This window comes from Emys orbicularis, chromosome 5 (genome assembly GCF_028017835.1).
Source record: "Emys orbicularis isolate rEmyOrb1 chromosome 5, rEmyOrb1.hap1, whole genome shotgun sequence".
NCBI classification, from domain to species: domain Eukaryota; kingdom Metazoa; phylum Chordata; order Testudines; family Emydidae; genus Emys; species Emys orbicularis.
In genome coordinates, this window is record NC_088687.1 from 109,555,625 (window position 1) to 109,569,602 (window position 13,978).

The following is a 13,978-nucleotide window of genomic DNA, read 5'->3' on the forward strand; positions in this document are numbered from 1 at the left end:
CTTTACAGCAGGACTTGAACCGTTCTAATAATAAATGCATCTAATGAGGCGTCCCATAAAAAAAGTGTGGGGTTTCCATTTCCAGAAATCAAGTCAATTAGAAATCCTAGGTTCTACTTAAAAACCCCAAAAGATCTAAAAGTGTGAAGACCCATCTCCTCAGTCATTTATAAATCCTAGTTTCACTTGCAGAGATACTTTTCCAGTCTGGAAAACAGTAGTGCAATTTAATTAGTTTTACTTCTTTTAAGTTACTTAAGTTCAGTAGGTAAATGTCATAGCTCTGTGGAAAGATAAGAAGATGATCTGGTAAACAAGAAATTTTGGCAAGCCCATGCAGGCTTACTAGTCCATTAAAGCTTGTCAGTCCAAAGTGGCATTTTTAAAAAGTTATAGATAACTAAAAACAAAGCAGAAATAAATAGGCAGAAATAACTAAACTGTCTGAACTTTTGATTTCTCATTAACAGCTGGCATGATCTTTAACGTTAGGGTCATTTAAATAGTAGACAGTTGACCTACAGGGCATTCCACTATGACATCCAGTCTGGAAGACCCAAATGGAACTACGTTCCTGAAGTTTAGGAAGCCTAACATTGCCACTGTTATGGGTTACTTCTCTGTGCCTCACTTAGATTTTTTCTTAAAGAGGCTTTTAATTTTTGATGGCTTTTTGTTTTTCTCGCCATTCTGGCATAGATCCTGTGGGATGCTACTGATCCTAGGGACAGTGGAGACTTCATGAATGGGTTTACTTTCACTGCTGGCTGAGGAAGAGGAGGTGTGGTGAGGCTTTGGGACTGGGATCCCACTAGAAAGCTGGTTCATGCTGCAGGACTTCTCCAGGATGCCATTGTACACTTTGTTCGCAGGACTAAATATCATGCTTTTAGTTTCTGTTAGGCCTGGGCAGTCAGGAGTACCCCTGGAAATATCTGCAGTTAGTGATGAGGAGTCTCCTGTGGACGATTCCTCTAGCGACAGTTCCTCCCGGGATACCTTTTGTGGAGATAGAGGTTGGTACATCTCAAGACTTGAAGGAGGAGACTGTTTCCTTCCGAAGGATGAGTTTAAGGAGTCACACTCTGAAGCAGCATCCTGTACTTCCCTAAGTAAAAGCAAAGAGAGAGGAAAGAAACTGTTAGACCAAAATTGCCTTAATGCAATTAAGAGGAGAAAGAAACCAGTTTAAAATCTATGCCATTAGACTGCAACCACCCACTACACTCATATCACTAGAAGTGGTAGGTAAATGCTGAACAGCTTAATTTACAATAAGAAAACCAGATCAGTTCAGATCTCAGATCCACGAATGGCAGTTTTATGTATCAAGTATCAAGGGGTAGCCGTGTTAGTCTGGATCTGTAAAAGCAGCAAAGAGCCCTGTGGCACCTTATAGACTAACAGACATATTGGAGCATGAGCTTTCGTGGGTGAATACCCACTTCGTCGGATGCAGTTTTATGTATGTAACCTTGTAATCTGATACAGATGTGACAGTAATTTTAGGTATGTGTCACACTGCTACCAATTGGGCAAAAAACAGATTAAAACTACCAGAGACCATAATAAAATATTACTTATTTGATTGCCATTAGGTAAAAGAAGCTGAACGATTTTAATCTCAGCCAAAATAAGCATCAAGCTCGGTTCAGTCAGTTGCACCTCATTGTAGAAGAGCAACAACCCTTGTCCAAATAAAGCATTAGAATAGTCTCTTTAAAAAATAAATAAATAAAGTATGGTTCTGGAAGAGCCATACTGAGGAGTTCCCTAAGACCTAAAGAACAAAGCAGCCTGAAGCAACTAAATTAGAAGGGTATTTTCATACTGGTATAAGCTTGGGGGGAGAAAAAAAAACAAAAACATTTATACAATATGAAATTTACTTGGCCTGTGTTTTAGTGGTTAATGAAGCCACTTCTTTTGATAACCTTAATCCTTCTGATCGATACAACAAGTGAAAGAATAATTGTGTATTTACGAGAGGACAAGATGCTGTGCTAGGATTGATTGTCATGTCACAAATTTTGAATGAATTTACTACAGAAAAACAGGTGGAGAAGATTGGCTGTGAAGAAACAAAACCTCTGTTAACCAGCAACAGAGTAAATAAAGTTACAAAAGTCACAGAAGCAGCAGATTAATACATTTGAAAGTTTTCCCCAGGGTAGACATCCTCACCTTTCAATATACAATCTAACTAGTCCATGTGTTACATGGCTAAAGGAACTTAACTTTCTCCTAAGAGAAAGTGTAGCAACAGTAGTGAGTTCTAAAGTCTGCTTTTGGTCCAGGTTAAAGCTATAAGCACAAACTATCGCAAAGAAACTGGATTAGTTCAGTACACCCAGGACAGTGGCAGAACTGAATTAAACCTTTTGCACTGGCTAATTAGACTAAGACTTTAAGGCCAGAAGGGACCATCCTGATCATTTTGTCTGATCTTCTGCACACTCCAGGCCAGAGAACCACACACACTGGTAATAGACCCTTAACCTCTGTCTGAGTTACTGAACCATGATTTAAAGACTTAGTCTGCAGAAGAGAAGGATTAGGGGGGATTTGATAGCAGCCTTAAACTACCTGAAGGGGGATTCCAAAGATGATGGAGCTATGCTGTTTTCAGTGGTGGCAGATGACAGAACAAGGAGCAATGGTCTCAAGTTGCAGTGGGGAAGGTCTAGGTTGGACATTAGGAAAAATATTCCACTAGGAGGGTGGAAGCACTGGAATGGGTTACCTAGGGAGGTGGTGGAATCTCCATCCTTAGAGGTTTTTAAAGCCTGGCTTGACAAAGCCCTGGCTGGGATAATTTAGTTGGGGTCTGTCCTGCTTTGAGCAGAGGGTTGGATTAGATGACCTCCTGAGGTCTTTTCGAACCCTAATCTTATATGATTCTATGACTTCAAGTTACAGAGACTCCACCATTTATACTAGTTTAAACTTGCAAGTGACACATACCCCATGCTACAGAAGATGGTGAAAACCGCCAGGGTCTCTGCCAATCTGACCTGGGGGGAAATTGCTTCCTGACCCCAAATATTGCGATCAGATGGACCTTGAGCTATGGGCAAGACCAGCAGCCACGCAACTGGGAAAGAATTCTCTGCAGTAACTCAGAGCCCTCTCCATCTAGCGTCCCATCACCGGCCATTGGGGATATTTGCTACTAGCAGTCACAAATCGGCTACACGCCATTGTAGGCAGTCTTATCATACCATCCCCCCATAAACTTACCAAGCTCAGTCTTGAAACTAGTTAGGTTTTTTGCCCCCACTGCTCCCCTTAGAAGGCTGTTCCAGAACTTCACTCCTTTATATTCACACAGTAGCACGAACAGCCCAACTGTTGTTCCATTTGGGTCCAATAATTTAATTTATATTATTCAGGTGGCTACTTCATCATTTGACACAGTTCAACCTCTAACACTTCATAATTATATAGAGCAATCCAACCAGAGTTCTAATAATGTTTTGCTATTTGTCATACCATTGTTTCTCAGCAGTGAAGTAAATTGCCTCTTCCTCCTCCTCAGTACGATAAAGAGCAGGGCAGCTTGACACTGACAGGATGTCAGGGTCAGGGGAATGCAAGGTATGCGGCGTATGTTGAGCATGTTGAGTATGCGGAGATTGTGGAGATGATGGCACAACATTCCGCCTTGAGCGACACACACTACTACTTCTTGCTAATGTGCTGGGAGGCTTTACAGTGGACCCTGGGGGAAGAAAAAACAAACCGTGTTAATTTAAAATTAAGATAATCTACTCTGAAAACCCTGTCAGCAGATTCTCTCCCTGAGGGCAGATACACCAGGTTAATGATTCTGGGAGTCAGTCTGCACCAGCCCCAGTGATTCTTAGCGTTGCTATGAGGCTGCTCTCAGCTGACTCTTAGGGCATGTCTACACTACAAAATTAAGTTGACATACAGCCACCGCAGTAATGAAAGCGGTGTTTCACGTCCACGCTGCCCTTCTTCTGTCAGCAGTGCCCATCCTTACCAGGAGCGCTGCCACTGATTTACTTATGTGGGGCATTGAGAGCCCTGGGGCCGCAGGGCTCTGGCTGTGAGGCCTGGAGCAGTAGGGCTGACAACCAACAGAGGATGTAAATAATGCAATGTCTACATGAACACTGCATTACCCTAACTACATCAACTTAAGCGCTACGCCTCTCGTGGAGGTAGAGTTATTAAGTTGATGTAGTGGGGGACTTACATTGGTGGGAGCTACATTTAGTATAGATGCTCTGTAGTATAGACCAGGCCTCAGGTATGGTTCTTAATGGATGATAGGGGTAACAAAGCTCTGCTTTGTCACACCCTCTGGACCAGGAGATGACAGCTAGTGCAAGACCCATTCCAACAGAGCATTCCTTTGACCATTTGCATCCAGATTCTGAGCTCTGTGCCTCCTGGGCAGCCCAAAGAGGCCAAATCTCATTTGAGAATCTGGCCCTACATGTTTATAGACTAGAAATGGTGGTGCTGAATTAATATGAAGTACATAATTATTCTCATCCATTCTACTTTCGTGGTCATTCAAATCTTGCAAAAGTGAGAAGCTTCCTGAACGAGCACCAGAAGCACCACTGTTTTTAAGATAATTTCACCTAACCAAAAAGAAGGATGGAAATAACACAAATTACAATCATGAATGCTACAGTCATTAAATGTGATTTATTTTTCTAGAATTGCAATAGTGCACTCTCTCAACAGGAGTGCCAACCAAAATGAAAGCAAGCAAAACACGTTTGTCCAACTTCATTTGTAATGGGACCTTTTTTCCTATTTGATAATTCATTTTTCAAGATCTGCTACACCAGTCCAGACACCAGTCCATTCCTCCCTGCCAGCAGATGGTGAGAGCAAAACAAAAGAAAAGCCTGATAGGAGGCTGCAGACGTTGCAGTTTCTGGAAATCTTCCAATCTGGTTTCAGTTTGGATAGCATGCCGATTAGCAATGCTCTCACGTGGAAGTGGGCCCATGGAACTATTTAAGACTCTCTGTTGTGGACGAGTTTCCACCAAGTTTTCCATACCAAGACTATTGTAGTTTGTATTGTTTGTCTTTGACAAAAAAGGCCATGCCCAGCCAGGGGTCAAGTTTGCTTACTCAACTAAAAATGTCAGAAAATCTAAGAATTTTGCAGTCAAGTCTGGACTGACACCATCTGCACTTTTCTTCCTGGGATGCTGTGTTAACCTTGGATAAACTATATTCTTCCTTCCTGTGTATTAACTAGGCAGAAGTCTAAATATAAATACGTAAGCAAACAAGACAGGCAAGGACAAGGCACATGTTGCATTGACCTCTACTTGCTGGAATCTCACATTCAGTTTAGTTACCATCCTACTCTCAGTGGTGAAGGTCACTGGGGAAATCACAATTTATGATGTAACTAGCAGCACCTGACCTAAACATATCAGATATCTCTGCTCCTCAGTGGGAGATGATGAGAGCATGCAAGCCAGACCAGGGAAGCGAGTTTGGGACCAGAGGCGAAAGTGCCCTTGTTCACAACTGACCTTTCTGCAGCATCAGGAACAATGCGAGTGTCAGACAGAGCCTACTTTTCGTTTCTATCCTCTAACTCCTGTGCATCTAACTCCCTTAGGAGCCTTTTAAAAATACAGTGCTGGTATTTTCAAAGGAAATTAGAATCAACAAGAAATTGTAGAAGTAATTGCCACAAAATTTTATCCCTTCTTCAATTCTTCAGTTTGATTTTATTGTGTGCTGAAACAGTCAAGTGTAAGCTCATCTCAATTCATCTTCACTGTCTAGTTAATCCCAGCTACAATAAGATGGTCTCTTTTACTGATGCAATGACTTAAGTCAGACATCAGGGTGGTCTGACTCTCCAGTGTATACAATCAATTGCCTCCCAGCATAAACACTCTGTTTGAAAGCTTCCTCAGACAACACCACTTTTTTGTTCCAGTCATTAAAGAATGCTTGGAAAGCTATGTAGCACACATCCTCCCACAGAAAGTATCATCTCTCTTCCTACCTGCTCATCTGACTTGACAGAAACTCCTGCCCTTCCATAATGGCAGGACAATGAGCCAAGAGCAAAGTTACAGGGTAAATTTAGGATTATGGATATTACTGGAAAAACAACTGTTACCTATTTATGGTGACCAGACTGAGGTTATTCTTTTTTTCAGAATGAAGAGTATAGGAGGAAATAGTTTTTACTGCTTCACGTTACCTTTAGTTCAACTCCCAGCCCATTTACTGTACTTTCTATCTAATTAATAGAAGACTCATGCAGGGGCTTGTTTTCTTTGAAGATGTCCATCACTATTACCTTACGTTTTGTTCTGCTCCTGTCTCTACTTCCTGCACTCCTCCTTCGGAGATTTCTTTTCTCCTGAATTTCAGTGCTTTAGGTTGCCCTCCTGCTCAATTTTCCCTTTACTGGTAACTCTTCTCGCCACTCAAAGTCTCTCCCCCACTCCTGCTTCCCTTCCTCAATATCTCCCTTTGGAGTATATACCACATACCATGAAACTGTGCAACTATTGGAGGGGTGTCTTCATCTAAGTCATCAACTCCCCCAGCAATTGGGTAAGGTGGAATGGAGACTCGGGGCATCACCACCCAACTGTGATCAGAGTAGAGAGAGGATGTCAGGCTTGGTAATCCTGAGTTGTGTGCTATCTGAAAGCCACAGATCTTCTCAATCTGCTGCCATCGATAGAGACGCTCTCGCAAACATGTCGTCAATTCAGAGAGTGCTTTCCTGGAAAAATAAAAACAATACTGTAGTTAGTTACTATGTCACTGGACTAAAACTTGAATGCTGGACATAGTATGGAACAGTAACAGTATAATCACTGCAGCATTTCAGAAAGCAATCACTATTCTTAGGAGTGTGCAAAAACTCACATTACAACATCTTCTGACAGTAGATTTTTACTTAAAGTACAATAAAATTAAAATGCTGAATTCCTTCATATCATTTTCTTAGTGAACTTCACTGTTTCTGGCATAAAAGAAAGCAAGGGACAATATACATCTAGTTAATGCTCTTACTTTGCTTCAAGGATTTTGTGGTCCACCTCATCTAGGGAGGAGCTGTGTGCAACATGTAATGTCCCAAATACAGTGCTTCTCTTCTTTTTAATTTTTTCTGCCTAAAATGCAGGATAAACATGAAGCCAAAGGCTGTATACATAATGCAGATAACAAAAAATAATTTGAGAGGACATAAAGGCAGTAAGTATCTGAATGAAACAGGACTTTTATATTCTGACTGCAGAAAATGTAAGTAATCAACATTCTATCCTATCAGAATACTCTATATCTAACAAAATGGACAGGTCTGTGAGTCTTTAGCACATTAACATACTGAAGTAACTCAAAAGTAAATTACCTCATCTTTAGCAATCGCTAGTTGCATTTCTGCATTTTGTCTTTTAATATTGTAGTACTGAACTTCAACCTCATGTGTTAATTGGAGCCATTTCTGCAATGCATCAGGAACAGACCAGTTACTTCTCAGCTCAAACTCCTTCTCGGCCTTCTTTAAAGCCATGCGAACCTAGCAGTCAAAAGAGATGCAAAAGTCACAGAGATAATTTTTCTAAGACTAAAGGTAAAAAGGAGTCTGCCACAAATACTGCTGTAATTACCTCTAAAACTCATTCTTCATGCAACTACACTCTGGGATCATGTAGCTCTGGCATGTGGTTCTTTGCTCTCAAGAGTAAGTTGTGAGAAGTTTCTGAAAAGTCATGCTGTGGATTTGCATATACTGGACCAGCCTCAAACTTTCTGTTCCTATTTTACATTGGTGACCAAGCTGAAACTAACACTTACTGATATGCCACAACTAATTTCTAATACTATACATTAGATTTACACTAAAGAAAATATAAGCAACAGTCTGGTAAAGACACCTGTTGCTTTTGTTCTGGTAGCAAGAAGGAAACCAAGGTGGGATTATTTCCCTCCTTCATAGGTCTAGTTTTGGCATTGTTTGGCCCATGTACATTATGTACAGGGACTTAAAATATGAAGCATAGTTCTTTTAAATATGTTTCAGTAGCATATCTACAGGGGTCCATATGCTTCACAAGTTTTAATAGTGGTCAGTGTATATGCTTTTTCTATGGCTGTAAAGAAATGAAATATTCAGAGGCTTAGAGGATGCTTCCAGGACAATAAACCTAGCATCACAGAAATGCCACTTGGGAAAAAAAATAAAAAATAACCATCTCTCCAGTAAACTAAACCACAATAAAACCAGGAAATTAAGTTAAGAAAACTGAAATGTTCCATAGTTCATAAATACCTGTACTAGTTCCTCCTCTGCATACTTGAGTCTGCTCAGTTCACATTCGGCTCCCTCCCTCAACTCCCTTAGTCGATAAGCTTCTCGTTTTGCATCACTGATTTCATCCATCATTTTGCGCTCCAGGTTTTGTTTTTCTACAGCAACATTTCTGTTTTCTTCCTGTGCCTTCTCAAGCCTTAAGAACATAATTAAGCAAAAAAGTGAGAAGCTACTCAAAGAACAGTGGTTAAAGATGCAGGGTTCTGGTAAAGAATGAAGCCTATACAGATTGTATGCAACACTTCAATATAATTTGCAGCATTTATATCCAAATCCAAATCATAAATCAGCCTCAAACACCCCAGATCTAATTTATCAGTTTTAATGATAATCTCCTTCATATATACTTTAAGGGTATGAAAGTAGACAAAAATACCAGGCTTATAATAAGAGTTATTGCCTTAACTATGGAGAAGGCACTCTTTCTCCATACTAATAGAAAAACAGTAAGCAATTTGCAGTGCAGGCTTGTCTGGATCTCATGTGCTCAAAAAGCTGTAAGGAAGATGCTACAAGAAGTTTTCTTCCACAACAAAACAGGCTAAGAAACGGTTTATCCCAAATTCAGACATAATCTCCATTAATAAAGCTTGTTTCCTACATCAACAGGTAAGGTAACAGATTAACTCACCACTGTCCCTTTTATATTCATCTGACCCACCTCTGTATCCATTTCTCTTTCCTTTCCATTGCTCAGCTCTCACATTACAGTTTAAAATGTCAAGGAGATATTTCAACATGTCACACACAGATATGTTCATTAAGACTGCAGTTAAATGTGTGCAATGAATTGAGGAAGGTGCACAAAACTCAGTGCCTGTTCTAGTCAAATTGTTATCTTTCCCTTTATTGCTTTAAACGCTAAACATCATTACCTCAAAATATAAAGCTTAGACAAATCACTGAACATTTAAACCTTTTCAGTTCACATACCTCTCCTGCACATCAAGAAGGCTTTGCTCTGCTGTCTGGAGGCTTTCTAGATCTTTCATCATTTTTGTGATATGCTCTCTTGAGGTCTTGTTCTGAGTATGTGCAAACCAGTAGCCTCCAAAACCAATCACTATAGAAATTGCTAGTACAAAATCCTTCATCCAGTTGTGAGATGGGCCTGTACAAATAGTTATAACAATCAAGTACTGTGCAGATTTAAAAGGTACACTATTGAAATCACTTCTTTTCAGCACATAAAAATGGTGCAACTTGGAACTCAGAGAGAGATTCCAGACCATTTAACCAGCAAGATCTCTCCACATACCCACTGAAATTATTTTGGGGGCATTCCAACACAAAACCAACAGCTCTGTTGCTAATATTATATTCTATCTACGAGAGATTAACTTAAATGCTTACTTTATACTGAAAAGATAACGAATCTTCTACATGATAATTACACATGGACTCTTCATTAAGCATTTCTATTTCACAGGCTACAGTATAGCTTAATCCATTATCAAATTATGTGGCTAGTGAGTGTTGGGTCTGATCCTACAGTCCCTCCTCTGCATGCAAAAAAACTGTCCTTGATTTCCATGGGAGTCCCTCAAGGGAATGGGTGAATGATGGGGCTCAGACTAACTAAGTGAATTTTACAAGGTCAATATGAATCTAAAGTTTGGTTACCCAACTAAAAATATATGGTTGTCATTTTCTTTTATATTAAAAAATAGTATTTAAAGTATCCAAAAAAGCATTTAATAAATGAATTGCTGCTGTATGCCGCATCCTCAGGAATAAGAAAGCGATCTAATCTGAATGTTAAAATACTGCATGTAACGGGTTTACAGACTCGGAAGCAACATTTGGGAAACAAGGATTCAACAGTATAAAACAGATTATAGCTTTCACTGTATACTCTATACTCCTCACATAAATATTTCAATAGGGAAATGTTTAAAAGTATTCCTGGGAACAGTGTGTGCCTACTTTAAGGCCACAGATGACAACTAGCCTCCTGCCTCAGTTATTCTGTAAATAGCAACAAACAAGTTCTGACATCCCACACCACACTTGAGAGTGTACATTTAATTGGGCACCCACATTCTCCTGAATGCAGAACTGGGTGCAGCTGCTTCATCAGCATTCCAAAGGAGGAAGTTAATAAAGCAGCAGCCTGGGACGGCCAATCATCTGTTCTTTCAGCCATGCTTAGGAGGAAAGACAGGCATCTAGTTTTCACGTGCAGCCTCCTGTCTCAGTTAATGCACCCAAGATTTTTAAGTGCAGGTCAGCAGCTTGCCAATTTGACGGCAAGTAATTAAATTTCACTTGCCCAAACTGAGTTTTGCTGCTTGTGAACACCAAGAATTTTCCTTATCTGGTTGGGTCCTGGGCTTGTCAAGTCAGATGTGTGTGTGTGTAAAATATTTTAGATTAGATTTTACAATACCTTTTAAATAATTATGCATGGCATTTCTAATTTGCACAGTTGTGGTACTGTGAAGAAAGGACAGATATAATTGCACACCTGGAGACTTCACAATGTCTCAACAGGTACCCAAGATTTGCACATGAATCAATATGAATGATCTTCTCTAACACAGAGGTTCTCACACTGTGGTCCAACAAGCTCTAGTCAGGTGGTCTGCAGATAGTTCCCTCTAAGGTGCACACCTGGGCGGCCGCACATAAGAGAATGAAGGGCCACCCACCTAATTAGTGGAGCCATGCAGGCATGGCTCCACTAATGAGGTGCCTGGACCCTGGAGAAGATGCACATGTAAGGTGAGGTGGTGGCCTTGGGGGGGAATAAGAGTTAGGTGGGAGGGGGCAGTGGGGTGAAAAGAGGGGGTTGGGAGGAATTTGGGACGTGCAGGGCTGCGACTGCCAGAGAAAGAGGTGACTTTCCCCAGCTCCAGGGCTGCAGCTGCCGGGGAGAGACCCCCCTCCTTCCCAGGCCCAGCTCTGGAGCTGCCACGGTGGGGGAGAGAGAGAGCTACCCCTACTCCTTCGCAGGGGCTGCCACGGTGGGGGAGAGAGGGCATGTCCATCGCATTAGAAAGGTGAGACTACTCATATTAAAATGAGTTGTGTGCTTTTTTTGTAGAACAAAAAAACGTTAATTACGATTAAGGTTTTTTTATATAGCGCTTTACAATAGTTCGCTAACGGTACAAACAACATTTGCAAAGATCATTAATTGGTCCGCCGAGACCCTCAGCAATTTTCAAGTGGTCCGTGGGAAAAAAAAAAAAAAAGTTTGTGAACCACTGCTCTAACACAAACTGGTTCTAGATAGCACCTGGCAGATGAGCTTCCCTAGAGGACACTATCCTTCAGAATTGCAGTATCCTCCTCAAACAGCATAGATGAAATGATAGGCCTCACTAGTCAATCCACTAAACCTTCACAGCAAGAAATAATGTGGTAAGTTTAAAAAGATCATTTGTTAACCAGATGGAACAAAAACAACATTACAGAAAGGTGGGACTCACGCTATTGAAGAGATATTTCTGTACAAGTAAAGGAGTTTTGCAATAAATTTTGCTGCACTGGAAGTTAACGTTCCATCTAATCTCACTTTCAATAATACGACTGCAGGAGTCATTTATTTATATGCAGTTCTGACATGTCCATCTGGACCAATGTGCATATATTATCAAGTATTTCAGAAAGTGAGCTGCGATCCTTGAATTAATAGACAACACTAAAATAAATGATTACAGAAGCCCAAGACAGAGTCGTACTTCAGGTTCCAAGTAATTTTCTCATAAAGTGAGGCCTATGAAATGCCCTGTAAAGAAAATAATCTTGGATACTATCATGAAGGCCAAAATGAAACTGATTTTTATACATTTTTTTCCCTATACAAAAGGTATTTAAAAACGGATAAGAAGTCAATAACGCTTCTTTTTAAATGAAACACGTTACTAGAAATCTATTGCATGAACTCCTTTCTTAACAATTTTTCTAGGATCCACCTGAAGTTTTGTGAAGCAAAGGGTATAAGCTACATTTTAAAAAAAGGTAATGTTTCTATTAACTCAAAATATTAACTTTTTCAAAACTTCCCAGACTTGTGGCTTTGTGCTGCATCCATTATCCTATTTGACAATTTAATAGAGCCTACACTTGTGGAATGTCTAAGAGTTTGGTCTTGTCTAGGAAAAGTGGTTGGTTTTAAGTCAAGCTTAGCTAATGCGTATTAGCTAAGTCCAACTTAAATTAATTTTTTTCCTAGGGTAAATTGAGGGAAACAGTTTTAACTTGACTTTAATCATACTGGTTAAATTAAGCAAAATATTACCCAGCCTCCCAACCTGGAAAATAAACAAGTTAAGGTTGGGCTTAACTAGCACATTAACCAAAACCCAACTAACAAAATCAAAGAAGATTCAGAGCACTATCATTAGGTCAGCACAAAAAAGATTTCAAGAATTTACTGGACTATTAGGCGACACACTAAAATTAGTACTTTATACTACTATACAAAGGAGGGCAGTTAGATTTCCTATTCTGATGTCTTCATTGTCTTAGCTGATGTCCCACAACTGTGAGCTAAATAACGAACCAATGTACTGACCAAGTGGAGTGAGATGTCCCACCTACGGTATATAATCTCAGTCTAAAAGCAAAAAATTGGTGTTTGAATTCTTACAGCTACAAGTTAGAAAAACTAGATAATACTAACGTGCGAGAGGTCCGAATAAAACAACATCCAACGCCTTCAGCTGAAGTTTCTGTCTGTGGCTCCGTTCAATGATTTTCAGATGAGAGATCATAAAAGCAGGTTCATTTACTGCTATCCTGTTCATAATAAATCAAATGTTATTCTCACACACATTTTCATGTAAGCTACACACAGAACTATACTGTAGAAGAATTACTGTAGTGTGTTAATCTATTTGCAATGTATATTGATAATATTTACACAGTTAACACCGAGATAGCAAGAGATATAACTCATATCTCTAATATTTTATGACTTATCTTATCAAAAGCATTACACTATGTAGTAATGGTTTTCCTATTTTCTTTCCACTCTGCAACCACCACTAATTAAATCCATTTTGTAGAAGTTAAATGCAATGGCTTATGTGCAGCCTGATGGCATCAAGTCCCCTAACATACTTAATACTTGTAAAAATCCAACAGTTAATACTGAAGGGCAAAGTCTGCAAAGTCTTTTCATGTCCACACTGGCAATGTGTTTCTACTAAGCTGAATACATCTGTAGCTTTTCAACAGAAATTAGCTACCACAAAGCTAAGTGATTGCTATTGAAACACTTTGGTGGCAAATTATTTGTAAAAGGAAGAAAGTAATGAAACTGAGGTAGGGAACACTGGCTGGAGACAAATGACTTTCAGGAATATTTTGGCAGAAGAAAATTGAAATTCTGGTTCCTTGGCCTTTCAGAATTGCAGGCCTACATCAGTTCTCTTATACCTGAGCACAGCCTGTCAGTATTAAATTTAGATAATTATCCTGCACAGACAAGCTAGAGAGAACGCTACCCAATAGAAAAATATAATAAGGTTTTTTAAATTAATCCAGAAGAGAAGGTTCACCTGGGAAGTGTTGTTCCTTTGACACTACTGTCTTTAAAATTCTTCTCATACTGGGGCAATTCAACAAATTCTACCAGCCACTGAAGAGTCTCCTCTTGAGTCCAGTTGTGAACTGCAAG

General features: G+C 39.8%; 1 protein-coding gene across 1 annotated transcript in view; it reads right to left on the minus strand.

The window, feature by feature from the left end:
- Positions 1-627: 627 nt before the first annotated feature.
- STIM2 (stromal interaction molecule 2) overlaps positions 628-13,978 on the minus strand; it is a 137,347-nt gene continuing 123,996 nt past the window's right edge. The window contains exons 4-12 of the mRNA XM_065404893.1: positions 13,860-13,971; positions 12,980-13,095; positions 9,283-9,460; positions 8,308-8,485; positions 7,387-7,554; positions 7,047-7,147; positions 6,515-6,753; positions 3,493-3,721; positions 628-1,108 (exon numbers count right to left, since the gene is read on the minus strand). Of these exons, the coding sequence (XP_065260965.1) occupies positions 628-1,108; positions 3,493-3,721; positions 6,515-6,753; positions 7,047-7,147; positions 7,387-7,554; positions 8,308-8,485; positions 9,283-9,460; positions 12,980-13,095; positions 13,860-13,971 (1,802 nt within the window). The remainder of the gene's footprint in view (positions 1,109-3,492; positions 3,722-6,514; positions 6,754-7,046; positions 7,148-7,386; positions 7,555-8,307; positions 8,486-9,282; positions 9,461-12,979; positions 13,096-13,859; positions 13,972-13,978) is intronic.